We start from the raw sequence: 19,412 nt of genomic DNA, 5'->3' as shown, positions 1-19,412 counted from the left end.
GTTGGAAAGATTTAACAAAGTTTTTCATGTATCAATGTTGAAGAAGTATATTCCAGATCCTTCACATGTACTACCTACTATAGAATCATTGGATCTAGATGATGATTTGAGTTATGAAGAACAACCTGAAGGAATCTTTGACAGAAAAGAACATCAACTCCGGAATCGTATTATTTCTTATGTAAAGGTGAAATAGAGAAACCACCCAGAGCAAGAAGCCTCTTGGGAAAGAGAAGATGAGGTTAAAGAGAAGTATCCAAAATTGTTTGGATTACCAGGTATGCCTCACAAATTTCGAGGACGAAATTTTTGTAAAGAGGGGGAAATTGTAACACCCTAATCTGATATTTATAACCCTACTTATGGACATTCAAAAAGAAATAGCTGAGGAAGCCAATGCTGGCATGGTTGACAGTTGTGGAATGCCAAGATGGCAAAAGTGACCCCACCTACTCTTGTTCAGCCTGCTAATATCACTAGGGAACTCATTAGGAGGTGTGGATAGAGAGGTAAATTTAATTATAAGACTAAGTATAGCAGAAAAAAAAAAAGGGTGCAACATGAGGACTTCCCAGGGGGTCACCCATCCTAGTACTACTCTCGCCCAAGCACGCTTAATTACGGAGTTTTGATGGGATCCGATGCATTAGTGCTGGTATGATCGCACACAAACCGGTAGGTCCAAAACTGGCTAGCCGGTTTATGAAATGTATACTTTAATGTCAGTAAATGAATGTGGGAAATAAATAATTAATTTAACAAATGTTAGCTATTTAATAATATATATATAAGAAATAAAGCTAAGGCCAGTTTCGGCTGCCTTATAAAAGAACTGTTAGGGCAGCGCCTCACCCAAATCGTGGCTGCTGTAATGGTAAGGAGAAAAAGAAAGAAAAGAGAAGAAGAAGAAGAAAAAAAAAGAGGAAGAGGAAGAAAGAGAAGTGAAGAAAGAGCTTCTTCACCTCAGGCTACTCCTAGACCAGAACTAACCAAGGTGAGTCCTATTCCTCAATACAGTGAAGTAATTTTGTGGTTCAAGTCAATTAGGTGACCAAGGTTTCAGGTTATGCAAAATTGGGGACTCCTAGGGAATCCTTGTGAACTGAGAAGCTGCCCAGTAGAGAAAGCCCTAATTTTTGTGGGCTACTAGGGACCCAAATGGAAGAAACCCTAACCTTACTAAACCCTAAAGTCTTAAGAATTTTCCTATTTCAGTAATAAATTATACTGTTAAGGCTGGAATAGAGATTTCTTGGTAGAAATTCTGTCAAATCCCTAAGAACAGAATTTTGGTTAAGTTGGATGTGGAATTTAGTAAGGGTTCAATGAATTATTTTTTTTTTTAAAACTTCGATTACAAGTTTAGTTAGAGATGGAATACCAAATCTGTGATTTAAAACACCTATATTCTATCCCTAATTAAGTGATTAACTTAGGTAATTGCTTTAGTTCCAAAGAAATTTCCTCTATTTATGATAAACCCTAAATTTTTGTAAAACTGAATATAAAGCTTAAGAATTGGACAATTTAAACTCAGAAATTGGTCATATTGGAATTCAATTTATTCTCTATTGACCTCTTGAATGCAACAGAATTATGGACGAGGGTTAAACCCAATTTAAGACACATCTATGTGCAGATCAGCGGAGGCAGAATTGAATTCTGCAGAAGAAAAAAAAAGGAGGAACCGGTGGGTCCCGATCGGCCAGCCGATTGCTGCCCAGCCAACCTGCCGGTTGGGATTCCAAAGGCCAAATCCTTGTTTTGGATGGTTTGTAAGCCCATAACCCAACATTGGGACCTGTAGACACAATATTCCAATAGAAATGGACCCTATTGAAAGACAGTAGTAGGGAATCTGTAGTTCTGAGTAAACTGCCAGTGTGACCAGAATTTCCCAACCAGATGTGGGACCCACTACTGGTTTCCCTTCACATGACCCAGTAGTAACTGGAAACCCTGACTGTGCAGTGAAAAGCAATCATAGGCTCAATTGAATTTAGGAATTGAGGTGATGCACTTAAAAAACTAGGGTAGGATTGTAAGATTTATTCTAAAAATAATTATTTAATTATCTATGAAATAGGAAATATAAGTTATGGGGAGGAAATATATTTGAATCGGGAACCAGGATTTCAAGAAATTCGACACCAAGGTGAGTGGGTGCCCTTACTTATTTCATGGTTATTTTTATTTTATTCTTGTATCTCCTCTTGTACCTCATGAATGTTGTTGTGTGCATTATTATTATTCTTGTAAATTCTGACCTAAAGAATTTGGGAATGGAAAGAAGGTAAGACAGGTAAGATGGGACACTGGCAGGTGCCCAATGATTGTTACATATATGTGATGCATGGGTGATGGATAGTTATGCATCATGTAGAACTATTGGGTTAGGTATCATTACCCGAGTGTTACAACCCCTTGTCAGTAGGGGATAGGTACTGACTAATCCCGACCCGTGACTGCCTGATCAGTAGTACACTTCCGTGGTACGACGTATTGTACCCATAGACGGATAACAGTAGGGTACGACATACTATACACTTAACTACCCGAGGTTACTAACCTAGGGGTTAGCTGGGGGACTGAGGTTCTTTCCTGGACTAGCTGACTCCTGTCTGCAACGAGCTTTTATTCTTAAGGCCCAACGTACAGGGTAGGGAATACCACCTATATTGCGTAGCACTATACCATTGATTCCAGACTTAGTAATGGAATAGGAAGTAATGTAATGTTAAATGAACTCATGTGCATCATTTGAGGTGTAGAGCATGCATTGTATCATTTGTTTTATTTTTGCTGGCCTTCCCCCCACCCCCTCACTGAGCATGATGTGCTCACCCCTTTTATTTAATTTTCTAGATGACGAGACCAATGTTTTGCCAACTTCCAGCTTTGCTTATGAGACAGTGGCCTTGGATCACTTGGCCAATTTTTCAGAGAGTGAGATCAACCATAGACTAGATTGTGAATGTGACGACTATGCCTATGGAGGTTAGTTTTTCTGAGGAATAGGAAAGATTAATCCTATGTCTTTTATGTATATATTTCGGCTGATGCGAACCCTGATGTATATAGTCTACTACTGAGATACTGTAAATTGTGTAATATTCTCTTTTTGTAAGGTATGTAACTCTCACCTAGATAATTGTAAATATATCTTATCACTTAGTTGGCACTGAAGCTTATGTAAAATATCTTATTGTTAGATTGTGCATATATATATGAACTCTGATCTTTAGTAGTGTAATTGTGGTGTTATGATCTGCCCTAGTCTAGATCCTGGGGAAACAGGCTTACTGGATACGGTGAGGTGTCCAGTGCAGCATTCTTTAGCCTATTAGAGGCAGGGTGTGACAAGTTTAGTGGGTATATGGTTGATTAAGAATGCAGCAGTAAGAAGGGCATTTGACCAAAAGGTTTTAGGGACATCTATTACATCATAAAACTCCTAGCAACTTCTAATAAATATCGATTTTCCTCTCAACTACGCCATTGAGTTGGGGTGTGTCAATACAAGCAAGCTGATGGATAATATAATGATTGGTAATAAAGTGTTGGATCCGACCATACATATACTCCTCCCCCATTATCAAAACTGTTGTAATATGGGAATAGGGGTAAATTTGTCCTTAGGGATATTACTTAAGGATACTATTGTACTTGTACATATAAGCCACCTATTATAAATAAAGGGTTGTCACATTAACAGACCAAGCATTCCTCACATTCGATCATGGTATTAGAGTAGTGAGATCATCCTTGGGATCTCTGCCCTCGCCGCCGCCCCCTTCTCCTTTTTCTCTCGCCATCTCTCTTCTCCACCTTTCAACTCCTTCCACCACTTCTCTCATACCTTCTACCTACTCTCGATGAGCCTCATCTAGGTCACCAAGAGCCTTCTCCTTTACCCTTGGCTTCTTAGATCTCTTTCTTAAGATCTGAGAGGCCCTCTCCCACAATCAATTTTTTTTATTTTTAGGGTTTGTTCTGCCCAAATCGATTTTGATGTCAGAGTTTTTATCCCTGTTTGATGCATCTATCTTTGATGGTTCTTTGAGAAGCTATTATTGTGGCTTTATTGGCCACCTTTACCTATTATGTGATTCGTTTTCACAAGGGCGCCAAAATTGATTGGTTAGGGTTTCCCTCCCTTTGTCGATTTTTGGGTTCAAAGTTTTCACCTTGCTTTTTGGGTGCTAGTGCTACCTGCGACTGGTTATACAAGGCATTGTGGGTTGGTCCAATCATCTATCTTCATCCCTGTGTACTTCTCTTGCCTGATCACCACGTCAGAACTTACCACTGAATAGACTATTTCAAAGGGGCTAGTATTGGAGCACAACAGTTTTGGAACTTCCCTGTTAGCTTTGTTCGGCTAGATGGGAAAAATTATTTGATAAGGTCCCATTGTTTCCATTAATTCCCATGGCTATACGGATTATCTGATAGGCGTAACAGTGAAACCTACCACTCTTGGTCCTACTCAAACAAATTAGAGTTCTGACAGCTCATTGGTCATGGCTTTCTTTTGAATTCTATACAACCACATATTGCTCGTGGTTACCTTCTATTGGATATTGTAGCCAATATTTGGATGGCAGCTCAAGACATACTCTTAAGTTGGGAATTTTGCCCAAGTTTAGGATTTGCACAAGCACCTTCATGGAACAAAGCAGAGGACCTTACCTTGTTTCAGTACTATTCCAAGTGGCAAGATTGGATTGACCTTGTCCACAACCTTGAGTTTTATTAGGCCATCCACTCAATTTACAGCAACAGCCCCTGGTATGGCATTCCTTCCCACAATAATTGCACTTCACATGCTCTTTATTAGATGCAATATTGATCACTGGTACCAAAAGAGTCTCCACGAGATGGTGTACCCGAGCCAGAGTAAGGGCTAATCGGTCGTGAGATACAAGAAGCATGGCAATGTGGCGACTATCTCTAACTGTACCATGGCATAAGCTTGCTGAAGGGACGGAAAGGGATCACGATTCAGGATATGAGCCCAAATCTGATCAAACTCAACATTGAGGTCAGCAAGGAAATTATAGACGCAGAGCTTGTCCTCCCTCTTCTTGAATTCAGTTGCATCTGTAGTACTAGTAGCAAAATATTCATAGAAATCTAACCCCTTCCATATACCTCATAATGTCGAATAATACTGGGATACAGACAACTCCTGCTTGGTTCATGGATCTTCTTTTGCAGTTCATAACACTGTGCATCATTGCCAACCTAAGAATAAGTATCTTTGATATTCTTCCAAATCTTAGCCGCAATGTCAAGCAAGAGAGAGCCCCCCGGCTATGGTAGGATCCATGGAGTTGATAAGGTAACACGTGACAAGGAAGTTGTATGTATCCCATTTGTCTGAGTAGAATCAGCAACAATAGGCTTGAAGGTTTCCCCTATAAGGTAGCCAGAGAAGCCACAAGAACCAATGGTAAAGAAGCATGAACAAGACAAGTTGGAATTTAAGAGTTGCAAGAATCAAAGAAGGTAGACGAAGAAGAGAGAAGAAGGAGAAGAAGGAGAGGATGAAGAAGAGGATAAGAGAAAGATATTTCGGTGGAACTTTTGGAGAGAATTTACTCTTCCTCCGTATATTCATTTACATGACCAATAACAAAGAGAGATTACATCTATGCCCCCTAAGCCAATGTAAAAGGGAGGCAAAAAATGTAAAAGGGAGGCAAAAAAGGTAAAAGGTAAAAGGTATAAAAATACAATAGCTCATTAAAATAAATTACAACTTAATGGGCAAATGCCCAAAGTACCCTTATTAATTCTAACACTTCCCCTTAAGCTGGAGAATAAATGCCATACATTCCCAGCTTCCAAAAAAGGGTACTAGTGAGGAATGAGCCCCTTAGTGAAGATATCTGCTAGTTGATCACCTGTCTTCACAAAAGGAGTGCAAATGTAACCATAATCGATCTTCTCCTTGATGAAATGATGGTCAACCTCAATGTACTTTGTTCGGTTATGTTACACAGGGTTGTGAGCAATGCTTATAGCATCCTTGTTGTCACAATAGTCTTAGAGGTGCCTTAATATCAAATCCCAAATCAGCCTTCTCAACCATAAGAGTTCACGCACTCCATGAGCCATAGCTCTGAACTTTGCCTCTGTACTGGATTGAGCCACAACATGTTGTTTTTTGCTTCTCCATATGACCAAGTTATCTCCCACAAATGTACAATATCCTTTTGTAGATCATCTATCAGAAACTAAACCAGTCCAATCAGTATTAGTGTAGCCCTCTATCCTCAGACATAGCTTGCTTCCACATTGGGTTAGATATAGCTTCAGAGACATTCTTGGGAATGTAGTTAGATGAAAGGGCCATAGAAAAAACAACACCCATAGGAGAAAAAGCATCATAGGAAACAAACTGGGCAATAGGATTAGTACAAACTTACTTTCTCTTTCGAACAATAATTGGAAGGTCTAACTCAAAGATAGAGGAGGAACATTACTTGACTGAGATGGGTGGATCTCAGGATGTAGATCGAAAGAGGACTCTTGGAAGGTCTTCTTTTCCCTTATTTTGTACACAATAGGTTCCTTCTCTTTACCAGACCCATCACCTGAATTATCACAAGTGTCAACAATATTTACCTCTTTATGTTTCCCAACATCAAGCAGAAACGGGGGGTAGGAATATCAGTAACCTCTCCACTTCTACTATTTTCTCTCTGAAAAGGAAGCTAAGAATGAGCATAAAAGGGAAAATACTGGAAAATACTCAAGGAAGGTGAATCCTTGGAAAGAATCCGTTGGCAGGAAGAGGGATGATAGCATTTATAGCCTTTGGTAGAGGGGGGAATACCCAAGAAAAATGCATTTGAGGGCCTTGGGATCAAGTTTAGTCCGAATAAAATTGTGGACATGGACCTAACAGATACACCCAAACACTTTAAGGGAAGAGAAAAAGCAAGAGTTTGAGGAGACAAGGTTTCCAAAGGAGATTTGGAACTAAGAAGTTTAGTGGGCATGTAGAGTTAATCAGCAAAGCAACGGTAAGAAAAGAATCAGCCTAAAAAGTCTTAGGGACATGCATGCCAAACAGACTCCGAGAGACTTCCAACAAGTGGCGATTTTTCCTCTCAACTACCCAATTTTGTTGAGTTGTGTCAATGCAAGCAATTTGATGGATAAATCCATGGTCGGTAACAAAGGTATGGAGTCCACCATTCTGTACTCACACCCTTTATCTGAATAAACAATTTAACTACGAGTAGAAAACTGTGTAAGAATTAGCAGATAGAAATTTTTAAAGATATCATAGATATCACTCTTATGTTTCATCAAAAAAGTCTAAGTAGACCTGGAATAGTCATCAACAAAGGAAAAAAAAAATAACAATAAACAAATAAGGAAGTTGTGGGAGAGGCTCCCCAAACATCAGCACACACAGTATGAAAAGGAACGGTGGATCTATTACTATGGTATGGATAAGAAAAGCGACAATGTTTAGCAAACACACAAGGCTCACACTGAAACACATTGGAATGAGGAATAGAAGAAAACAAGTGTGGTAATTTTTGTCTCATCACACCAAAAGAAGGTCAGAGGGGTGGCCCAAACATTGATGCCACAACATCACAGAGCCAATAGTATTGTTGTCACTACGATCACACACATAGGACAGAGCAATAGGCAGAGGGGAAGTTCCTTTTCCTGGATCAAGAAGGTAGAGTCCCTTTTCCTCACATCCCTTGCCAATAATCCTTTTTGTCACCAAATCCTGAAAAACACAATGATATGGAAAAAAAAATAACACAACAATTCAAAGATTTGGTTAGGTGGCTCATAGATAAAAGATTAAGACCAAAATTTGGGACCTGAAGAACAAAGTTCAAAGAAACAGAGGGGGTAACATGAACACAAACCTTATAGAAATGGAAGAAAGGGAGCTATTAGCAGCCCGAACCTTATCCTTACCAGAACAAAAAGAATAGGAGTCAAAACAATGAGATATACTAGTCATATGGTCAGTGGCACCTGAGTCAATGACCTAAGAAGAGGTAAGGGAAGATGTAGATGTAGAGGCCTGTAAGGTGGAAGCTAAAGAATCTAGCACTGTAGTTACCAAACATGACAGAACCTTGCGAAATGCAATAATATAATCCGGAGTGAGAGAACTGGAGTCAATTTGTAGTCCAGATGGATATCCCATAGGTTCAACCTCAGTCATCATAGTGTTTTGTCTAGATTTCCCCCTCCTACTGCCATGCAAACTAGGGGGACAGCCATAAAGCTCCCAACATCTGTCTCTGGTGTGCCTAAATTTCTCACAATGAGTACATATGAATCTACCTTTGTCATTTTCGTGGGGTGGCCCTTGGCCTCTTCCTCCAATCTCTGACATAATGTAGGAACACACGTAGAAAGTGAGAATAATACCCAAACCAAAAAGGGAGTACACACTTTACCCAAAAAAAAGGTAATTCCTTCCAACCAAGGAAGCTCATCACATTTAACATTCCAAAGATAGATAACCAACAAGATGAAGCTTCTATAGGTCCATTGACCCCATACATGATGTAAGAATACATCTAACAAGAAATGGTTAGGTATCCAATCCAAATGGGTACTTAGAACAACAATCCACCAAGTAAACAGATCATAGAAACTTGAAGAAAAACAAATCAAGCGTATCCTGCTCTATGTAGCTTCATCCAAACTCAACAAACAAGTTTCACATGATGTAACTCATCAAAAAAAGGCAACCAATCAACACAATACATAGCATTTCAGACAAAAAAGGTCAAGAAAAGGAAAACTGGTGGTACCTGGTAGCCAATAAAAGGAGTTGTTCTCTAACAACTCACACATTCAGCCACCAGAAATATGGGAGATTAAAAGGAACCCTTGGGCAATTCTAGCAATCCATGCCTCAACCCCAACAAAGGCTGGATGAGACAGAAGAGAGATGACCCTAGGAGTGGTAATAACCTAGAAAAACACTCCCTTGCTGGTTGAAGCTTCAATCTGTCTTATCCTTCAAATCTCCTTCCAAGATGTCTTAAATTCGATGATAGAACTCCAAGACAAAATATTTTTGTCTTCTAGTTAAATCTTCTTACATGGTATAGCCTCTATTGGACCCTTTACTTTTCTAGGGTTCCAAGAGAAGGGAAAAAAAAGAGAGGAAGTGCTGCTAATTGACTCGCAAACCTTACCGAGCTCTAATACCAAGTTGGAATTTAAGAGTTGCAAGAATCAAAGAAGAAGGCAGAAGAAGATGAGAGAAGAAAGTGAAGGAGAGGATGAAGAAGAGGAGGAAGAGAGAAAGATGTTTTGGTGGAACTTTGGGAGAGAATCGACTCTCCCTCCCTATATTCATTTACTTGACCAATAACAAAGAGAGATTACATCTATGCCCCCAAAGCCAATGCAAGATAGTCAAGGGAGGTAAAAAGGTAAATTTAAAAGGTAAAAAAAGACAATAGCTCATTACAACAGATTACAACTTTATCCGCATGTGCCTAAAGTACCCTCATTAATTTTAACAGACCACATCATGTAATTGCTCCCATCTAATATGATGGAACTGATAGGGAATAAAGGAAAGTCACAATGACTAACTCCTTCCTGTCAAGCAGATGCGATTGTAACTTTAGACATCGTTGTTGATCATATCCGAGTATTTGAAAAATGACCTTAGCACATGTAAAAAATAGTCGGAATCTTCAAGCTCTGCATTCCAGACTCCGGAGATAAGCCATCATGAACTAGATCAACCTAAGAGGAGATTTAGATTATCTTAGAGATAATTGCACCACCAAAGGAAAGGTGGTGACGGCGGCTGTTGGATAGAAAAACCGAGAGAAAGGCAAGAGAGCAAGAGAGAGAGAGAGACTAGGGTTTAGGCATAGGGCTAGGACCTAGTTGTTGACCCTAGCTCTAATACCATGTTGATTTGGTGAATTAGGCTTGTGTCATGTACAACATGCCCTCTTTATTTATAATAAGGGAGAGAACATTTTAGAAGAGGTAAAAGGACTAAAATACCCCTTGAATCCATATTATAACAAAAATAAAATAAAGATTCCTACAATAGAATCTATTATAAAGATAAGAAACTAAATAAGGAAACTAAGAAACTAGTAAACTTGAAATAGGGAAACTATTCTTCTGTATCCAACTCTAAATAAAACTCCAATAAAATGATAATTACAAATTGCAAAGAATCCAAAAAAAAGAAATTCCTAAAATATTCTATCAGACCAAAGACCCAAATTTGGACCTGGTTCTCGGTCTGGGTTCTCAAATAGGTTCGGCCTGGTCCAAGGAAGTGCTACTGCATCACTCCCACTCCTTATCTATTAACTTATACAGGAAAAATTAAAATTACAAATATGCCCTAATGAGAAAGGGATTTTATTATTGACACCCCTTAAGGTGTCAAATAATTTTAACTTTGATCTTTTTCCCATGTCAGGATAATATACGTCTCTTTCAACGAGGGTAAATTATGTCATTTCACATGTAAACTCAAAACCTGTCCAAGACAATGGCAACTTTGATAAAGAAAATGACAAGTCACTTTCAAATTGGGCAATCAAAGAATGTTTCAAGATCTAAATTCACCTATAGATGTGTCATTTTGACAGTCCCTAATCCTTATCAGAAATGATTTATCCCCCACATAAACAGTTTATCTGTATATGACCAGAATACCCTCATTGGCTATTCCAACAGAATAAACTCCCAAGATTATCAAGTTGGACAATAGATGTTTCTTTTTAGCATACATTGGTTCATTACAGTTCAACATGAGAGTAGTACATGAAGGTATCTTAGTCATTCATTTAATAAGCTTTCTATCTGTTTTCTCTTATACCATAGTGAACAGGAAAAAATTATAAAGTTATCCTTTGATTCATAAACCCTCCACATGCATAAAATAGCATGGTCAAGATGCCACTAATGCATAATCATTTGACTATTCTAATGGTGTGAAAATTAAAAAGGATTGTGTTAAAGGAATAGGAATGTATAAGGTCTTCAACGGAAGCTTAATTTATTAATGAAGACGTGGAAGATATTTTAGGGGGTTGTAGTCCTTCACTTACAAGCTGAAATAAGGAAAAATTAGGCCCATGACTATTTTATAGATAACAAAATGAGCTGCAATTATAAACAGGGCTAAATGAAATAAGCCTGAGTTCGGTGATACAAGTTGGATATTAGAGTAGGAAACTAGGGATTGCAGTGTCACTTGTATGGGGACAAAAACTAGACTAACCATGGTAGAAAATATGGAAGGAATCCAAATAATAGATCAGAGAACTAGCGGACATCAACAATCAGCTATTTGGTCAAAGAATTAAAAGAAAAATAAGGAAGAAATACATGTAACCCATGGTAAATATGGTGGATTCTTTAATTATGCTGATAGTTGCATCTGGCATTGACAGAAGTAGATCCTATTTTTATGCATTTGTTGTTACTAATTATTATCTGAACCCTATAACATGTAAATCTAACCCCCAACATCTTTACGCCAACATTTACCATATTATAAAGTATTCATTTGTCTTCTTCTAAATTGAGTACACTACTTAAGGTGTAATCCCTCTTTTATGATCTTCAAATATATAAATATGTTTATTCCCATTGCTTGCCTATATTTTAGTCATGTTTCTATTGGATCTAAATTTTCACTGAACCAAGACTTGAATTATATCTATGTGAGAGAGAGAGAGAGAGAGAGAGAGAGAGAGAGAGAGTCCCACCATTTCATTACATGGGGAGTTGTTGTCCAGCAACCTGAAATAGAGAAGACAATTTTAGGCATAGCAAAATTATCCTCATGTAGCAATTGGTTTCCAATATAAATATTATAGATTAACACCAATGAAGTAATGATAAATCTCTATTGCATTCTTGTTTCCTTTCCATTCATCTCAATTGCCAACCCTTGATTGTTGGTATAGCTTGTGAAGTCTTCGACTCCCTTTCTCGTATATGATATTCACTTTGTTAAAACAGTAAAAGTACAGCTATCCTTTGTAAGTAACACTATTGCTCTTCATATATAATTAGAACCTGATTGGATGCCAGGTTGCGGAGATATACAAGTTGAGATCATGAAATAGGAAACTTTTGGTAATTCTTCAAGAACTTGATAAAGAAGCTTCTGATGGCCATCAAATTTGATCGAAGGCGTGGACGCGTGGTATGAAGACCTAGGTAGATCTTCAAAATCTGGAACAGGTTTGATGGTTGGATCCTCTGTTTGAAGGAATCTTCTATAATTAGGTCAGAAATTAGGAGATGGTGATAGATCTCAAAACCAGGCCTTAGTTGGCCTTGAAAGGCTGGTTGACTGCTCTTTGGATAGGGCCTGAATGATCCTCAAAATATGACCTGTAATGATCCAAGGGTCTGTGAGATCTGAAGTTGATGCTGCAGACCAGAAAATCTCCAGATTAAGTAACTGGAGGCTGTAGAACAGGCTCTCAGATCACCGAAGTAAGAACAGAGGATGTAAGCTTGCAATCAATCTTCAAAAGGCATCTGATAGAATTACAATCACTCAGGAAAACAATGAAACATAAATAGATAAATGAAGAAAAGAATTCGATGGAGGGGAAGAGAAGGGGGAAGAAGAAGACTGAATTACAGAATTAGACCTCTCTCTCTCCTTGGACCTCTCAACCCTCAAATATTTTTGGCATCCCTCCCCTCAGTCGATCCTCACAGCCATAGAAGAAACTTCAATTTCTCATTAATAAAAAATCTGCCCTCAAGGCTTACAATCGGTTGCATTAAATAGGTTCGACAGCCTTCTTCCTAATAAAGTAATGAAAAAGGAAATAAACGAAAGAGGAAAGTAACTAACTAGGAAACTAATTAAAACATTCATAAACTAATTAATTGACTAACAAGAAGACCAAAAAAAGAAAACAAATAACCAAATAACATCTAACTTCTGTAGGAATCGATGGTAGCGCCTTTGCCTAATCTCACAAAGAGACATTCAATTGATTGGAAGGGCTTCGGGGGCTTCTACTGGCTGTTCAAAATAGAAAAAAAATCTCCCCTTGACAGCCTAGATATCCAAGACAAGAAGACTCCCACGCAAGCTGGAATATCTGTCAAGAGGAAGCTGCTCAATATGCCTGAAACAATTAGAATATGGCCCAACTTTTAGGGGCCAGCATTGGTCCAACTTCTGGCCCATCTTTTAGGCTCAACCTACATCAAGGAAGCTATGTGAAGAAATGAAGGCATTAGAGGAACAGCACTTGAGAGTTAGTTGATCTTTCGAAAGGACGAAATACTGAGGGATGCAAACGGGTATTCACAGTAAAAAAATAAGTTAGATGGCATTGTTAAGAGATATAAAGCTAGACTGGTAGCAAAGGGTATAGTCATGAATATGAAAAATTTTATTACCAAGAAACCTTTGCCCTTGTAGCTATGTTGAAGTCTATAGGGTTCTTTTACCCTTGGCTGCTAATCAACAATGGCTTCCATATCAGCTTGATGTAAAATTGCCAACCAATATGTAATCTGGAAGATGAATGTACATGTAAATAGGTCTCTTGAAGCCAATGGTAGAGTTTGCCACTTGAAAAAGGTCCTCTAGGGTATGGTCTTAAACAATCACCAAGAGCTTAGGTACAGTTTAGACAAATTACTGTAAAAAATGGATACGATCAGAGCCTAGCAGACCATACTCAGTTCACCAAAAGAGAAATTGGTAAGCTTACAGCTCTCATTGTGAATGTTGATGATATTGTGGTGAGTCTAGTGACTAGTGATGATACGGAGAAAGACATAAAGAAGTTGAAGGAGTATCTAGCTTAACAGTTTGAGAATAAGGATCTGGGTGCCTTAAAATACTTCTTAGGTATTGAGATATCAAAGTCAACCAACGGCATCCATATCTGTCAGAGAAAATGTCTTGGGTCACGTAGGTGAAAATGCTAGAGTTTATGTTATAAGGGTACGTTAGGGTCAATTGTATTAAATTCTTGTCACTTATTGTAATTTCTATTTCTCCCTTTTGCCTCCATAGGGAGGTTATGTAATTATTTTACATCTTCCTAGTGAAGTAATATATATGTGGTAAAGAATCTTTTCTCTATACACAACATTCCACTATTCTATTCTTCTACTTCCTCTTCTTCTTCTCCAACCCTCCGTACTCTTGTTCTCTTGTTTCTCCTTCCATCTTTACATTCTAACTTGTTATCAGAGCTTACAGTGTTGGTTTGAGAGTCATGCTACAAGTTTTCACTTTCTTTTTCTTCTCTTTGGAACCGTAGGTTACAAAGGGAATAAGGATCTACCACGTGAAATGATTGAAGAAATCGTGAGATAGGCATGAAAGAAGACCATTGTGACATCAAGGGAAGTTTCTCTCTTAAGAAAAAGGTACATGGAGGTTGTATCAAACACATCCAGCCATAGACAGCCTTATTGCCAGCCTTGGAGTGTTTTTCCTCTCTCTCTCTCTCTCGCCATCATCCGTCCAGCTTTGGAGCTGGAACTAGGATCCCTTGTATAGCCCTTGGCGCTTCTACAATCCCCCCATGGTGTTGCATGGTGCTTCAAAAAGTTCTCTCTCCAAAATCTTTTTTCCTGTGGGAAACTACATACCACCAGCCCTTTTATTTTGGTCTTTTGGGCTAAAAAATGGTATGCAAGCTTCTTTCTGCCTTGGACTTGTGAGGAATGTTATTTGAGCATCATCTTTTGCCTTGTAATGATGCCACACCTTAGAGAATGTGGTTTTTCTGAGCTCCTTTAAGTTATATGTCACTCTTTGCCTGATGTTTTTGTCTCTATATGCTGGGGAGGAACTTTTGGCTGGAGTATATACTCCCAGGTTTTTTTTTAGTGTCATCCACATTTTGTGTTGTTTTAGGGGTATCCTTACATCATGTCTGATCTCATGGAAGCTACATCGGATAGGTCGAGTAGTACGAACCCCAGTTCGATTGTCTTTGATAATCCTAATACTCTGATTTCTCTTAGGAAGTTGGATAGTACCATCTATTTGGCTTAGTCACCTTCTATAAGGCTATACCGGGCCGTTGACATTTGTGGAGGACCTCGAATTCCCACCCCTAGCAAGGAAGAAGAATCAGAAGAAGAGGAGGATGATCCTATGGTAGGAATAATCACCATAACAAACAGTGATGATGAGGACTGTTATCCCACAGAAATTGTTATGAAGAAACCGATCAGCGTGATGGAGACCCGAAGTGGGAGAGATTACAAGGGCAAGGCCCTAGTAGTGGATCAGTCAGGGGCCAATGAGGCCAGAACCAGTAGCTTGAAAAGAGAACCAGAGAATCTAGTCTTGGCTCAGCTCAAGAAGTCCCAGGCTAATATCTCAATTTGGGGATTGTTGATGGCCTCCCCCACACACCGTGAAGCAGTCTTAAAGTCCCTCACCAATGTGCAAGTGCCGATCAAGATAGACCCAGTGCATCTCTCACACATAGTAGGGGCAACATATGCAGGGATCCAGCACAACAGCGCTCTCCATATCACAGTAGAATGTCTTGACAAGGTGGTTCCCCAGGTGCTTGTTGACAACGGTTCCGCTTTGAATGTTCTACGCTTGAGATCGGAAAAGAGTATTAGCTTCAACCTGAAAGAAATGAGGCCGACTACCCAAACCATACGGGCATAGGACAATACCAAGAGGAAAATCCTAGGCATCCTCACCCTTGCAGTAAAGATTGGCCCGGTGAAGTTCGATATTGATCACCAAGTCATTGATATATCGGAATCTTTTAACATGCTCTTGGGAAGGCCTTGGTTGGATCATGTAAAGGCAGTGTCCTCTAGTCTCCATCAGAAAATGATGTCCATTCATGAAGGAAAGGTGACTATAGTGGCCGGAGATCCCGAAGTGGTTAATGCCTTAGCCATTATTGAAAATGAGGAAGAACAAGACCTGGAAGTTCAACTAAGTGGTTTTGAGTTAGATGTAACCTGCACAACCATTGCCAAAGAAGTTCCAAAGGAGAAAATCCCGACCAACTATGAGGCCATCTGGAGTCCGCTAGTGAATCAGATGATGAAGAATATGCAATATTTTCCTGGCATGGGGCTAGGGAAATATCATCAAGGAGTTCCAAAGCAGCCTAGTTTGGCAGTAAACAACATGCCTGTATCTCCTCCCCAATTCTCAGTCCTGGTCAATGGTAGTCCTGCTGGATACTTCCCCTCCTTGGTTGGTATAAGGCAAGGTTGTTCCCTCTCTCCCTTCCTTTTTGCCCTTGCCCTCGAGGTCCTTTCTAGATCCATCCCATCTTCTACGGACCTCCGCCTCATTTATGTCATCCCTAAGTGCAAGTCCACTTGACTTATTCATCTCGCTTTTGCTAATGATCATATGATCTTCAAAGCGGATACCTGGTCCATCTCCTCCATCATGGCCTCCCTAAACCTTTTTAAATCCATGTATGGTCTCCGTATCAATCTGATTAAATCCTGTCTTTGCCTTGCTGGTGTCTCTAACACGGTTAAGGAGTCCCTTCTCTAGCTTACTGGATTTACCTTGGGAACTCTCCCTGTCAAGACTCCTCTCCTATGTTGGTCGCCTTGTGGTGGCTAGATCAGTGATCCAATATATGTACCTTTACTGGTCCGGCATCTTCTCCTCCCTGCCTCTACCTCCATGCGATTGGATCCATCCTTTGCTTCTTCCTCTAGAAAGGAACTGAGCAATCAAAATTCCTTCACCACTCAGCTAGGCAGATGTCTGCCTTCCCAAAGCTGAAGTTGGCCTGAGACTTCAAAGGGTAAAGGACAACATTTTGGTGCGTATCCTCAAACATCTGGAAGATTCTGTCCAAACATAACAACATTTGAGTTTCTTAGGTGTACTCCACTCTCCTTAAGAAAGACTGTATTTGGACAGTCCCCCCTTCCCCTGATGCCTCTTAAATCTGGAGAAAGATTATTGGTCGTAGAACCACTACCCTTACTGTTATCTCCTCCTCCATAGGGAATGGAGCCTCCACTTCCCTCTGACTTGACAATTAGCACCTATCCATGTGTCCTCCTTCCTACTAACAATGTTGCACTATCTATTCCTTGGGGATCCCCAGATTGGCCAAAGCTAACTCCATCATACTGGACAGGACGTAGATCCCCTCTCCTTCTAACTCCCCCTCATTGAGGCAATCTGGGTTGACCTCCCTCCCCTTTCCCACTTTTCTCTGGACAAAAGATCCTGGAAGGCATCGCCTTTTGGCCTCTTTTCTTCCTCTGCACATGGAACCCCATCCATCCCTCTACTCCCTTTGCGCCTTGGCACAACATTATCTAGTTCAAAGGCCATATCACCCACCACAACTTCAATGCTTGGCACGCTGTCTCAAACTGCCTCTCAACTCAATACTTCCTCATTCATTACCACATTCCTATATCCCCTTTGTGCTGCCTCTGCTGGAATGCCACCGAAGACCAAGACCATCTTTTCTTCTCCTGCCCCTCTCTACTTCTATTTGGAAGAAAGTCTTCGCCCACTACTGGCCTTATAGAAGATCAATCTTCCCCTTCAGTAGAGAATGGATATGGGTTGACATGACCTTCTCTAACCCCTCCATTTGCAACACCACCGGTAAGCTTGCTTTTTATGCCACCATCAACCACCTTTAGATGGAGCGTAATCTACATAGATGGACGTCCAACTCTTGCTTCTATGATCAAATTTGGATTGACATCTATTTTGATGTTACCTCCAAGCTTGCTGCTCTCAAGCTTAAACTAGTTAGGAACACCCCAAGGAACAGGCTCATTGTTGCCTGGGGTCTCCCCCCTCGATCTTATCTTCTCCCCACCCCCATGATGACTTGTATCCCCCTTAGTCCTCCTCTATTTTTTATTCTCTTGCGAGCTGGTTGCTAGTTGTTCCCTTGCTTTTGCCATGTCGGCCTTTTGTGGCTCGGATTCCCCCCCCTCTTTTTCTCCACCTTATATATTCCTACCTCTTTAATGCATTTATTATTCATCCAAAAAAAAAATAAAAAAAACTACATCTCCCAACTCCTATTACACTATTGGGCCTTATTTGGTCATCCTATGGTGCATGTGAAGCCATAATGACGGTACAAAAGCTGCCTACTTAAGAATCAGCCAGGTACCATATTTGTGAATGCAAGTCCAGAAACTCCTGAGGGGGCATGTGCTGGATTTGAACCTAAGATCTTGGAGGAAGCAAGGAGTAAGTTGGCATGCATAGACAGGAATTTTCAGTGGTTCTGAAAGCGTGTTATTTGAGGGACACCAACAAAATCTTTGATTTTTTTTTTTTTATGATATCATCATCTTCTGGTGAGAATTAAATCCAAATCCTACTTTAGAAATGCCACTACCTAATCTACCATTGTTGTCTAGAGGGCCATTTAAGAGAAAGTGGCTTGTAAACTGAACCAGTGAAAGCTTTTCAGTTCAATCTTACTGGTTTGATTGAACCGTCACAGTTGTTCCAAGAGTTCAAAAGAAGACTAGAACACTCCAGAAGCAAGGATGAAAACATTCAAAGACAAATTCCCTCATGGTGGATTCTGAAAAAGTAAAGACAGCTTTCTAGTACCTGGACTACTAAAATACAGTTTCAGAAAAAGACAAGGGAAGGCACCGTTTCAGTAGTCCTTTGGGTCTGGAAGTTCTAGTCGAGTGAATATCTTGTCAGGTTTTGGTCTTTTGAATCCTTATGGTGAAGGAAGTTTCTCTTAGAATAGGTGTCAGGGTACCGAAGTTGGCATAGGGGTTGTAAATGAATTTTGATCATCTGTCCACTTTAGATTTCAGTCATTTTCTTCCAGAAGGCCTGCTTTAACATATTTAGATTTTGAAGGAAAAGATCATGCTGCTTGAGGGTATTTTTTTTGCAGTTTTATTACATGGTTCTGTTTCAACTGGTCTTCAGGGTTTCAAGCATTTTTTTAGGGCTTACAAGGCTTTGATCCCCTCTGCTAAGTAAAGAATCAAACCATTAATAATTTAAAGCTACTTTTGATGTGGGTCTGGATTCCAAAAATCGGAATCAGATCGTTTATGGGCCCATACAAGTATTAGATAACTCAAATCAAGGGGCTAATAGCAGAAATAGTACATAGACTCTAGTTTTCAAAGAGAATGGAAATTCTGTAAATAAATAAAAATTTCTAGATAATGGCAAACTTGTTATTAATGGGTGTCAAGTGAATAGAATGCCCATGTTAGTGGAAAGGGCAAATATGGAAGTCAATGAAAGAAAGGGACAGATTAGAATAAAAGAAGGAAAGGGGGGCATAACTGGAAATTAAAAACTAAATAATACCTAATGGGGAAATCGTGAGAGAGGGTTTAACCTTCTTCTTCAAACTTCAGCCAAGGAAAGGGCGGAAACCGGGGGGGCTACGATGGAGGTA

At 39.7% G+C, this 19,412-nt stretch overlaps 1 protein-coding gene and 1 non-coding gene across 3 annotated transcripts in view; both read right to left on the bottom strand.

Annotated features, from left to right (window-relative positions):
* Positions 1-19,412, bottom strand: part of LOC122088873 (beta-hexosaminidase 3) — an 84,155-nt gene that overhangs the window by 30,351 nt on the left and 34,392 nt on the right. For both annotated transcript variants that reach the window (XM_042658231.1, XM_042658229.1), the window contains exon 10: positions 11,760-11,793. In XM_042658231.1, coding sequence (XP_042514165.1) covers positions 11,760-11,793 — 34 coding nt within the window. The remainder of the gene's footprint in view (positions 1-11,759; positions 11,794-19,412) is intronic.
* On the bottom strand, positions 551-669 carry LOC122090304. The gene has a single exon (XR_006143542.1). It is a non-coding gene; the product is annotated as a 5S ribosomal RNA (ribosomal RNA).

Source organism: Macadamia integrifolia, chromosome 9 (assembly GCF_013358625.1).
Source record: "Macadamia integrifolia cultivar HAES 741 chromosome 9, SCU_Mint_v3, whole genome shotgun sequence".
Lineage (NCBI taxonomy): Eukaryota > Viridiplantae > Streptophyta > Magnoliopsida > Proteales > Proteaceae > Macadamia > Macadamia integrifolia.
The sequence above is the reverse complement of the archived record's forward strand: the minus strand, read 5'-3'. Positions and strand labels throughout refer to the sequence as shown.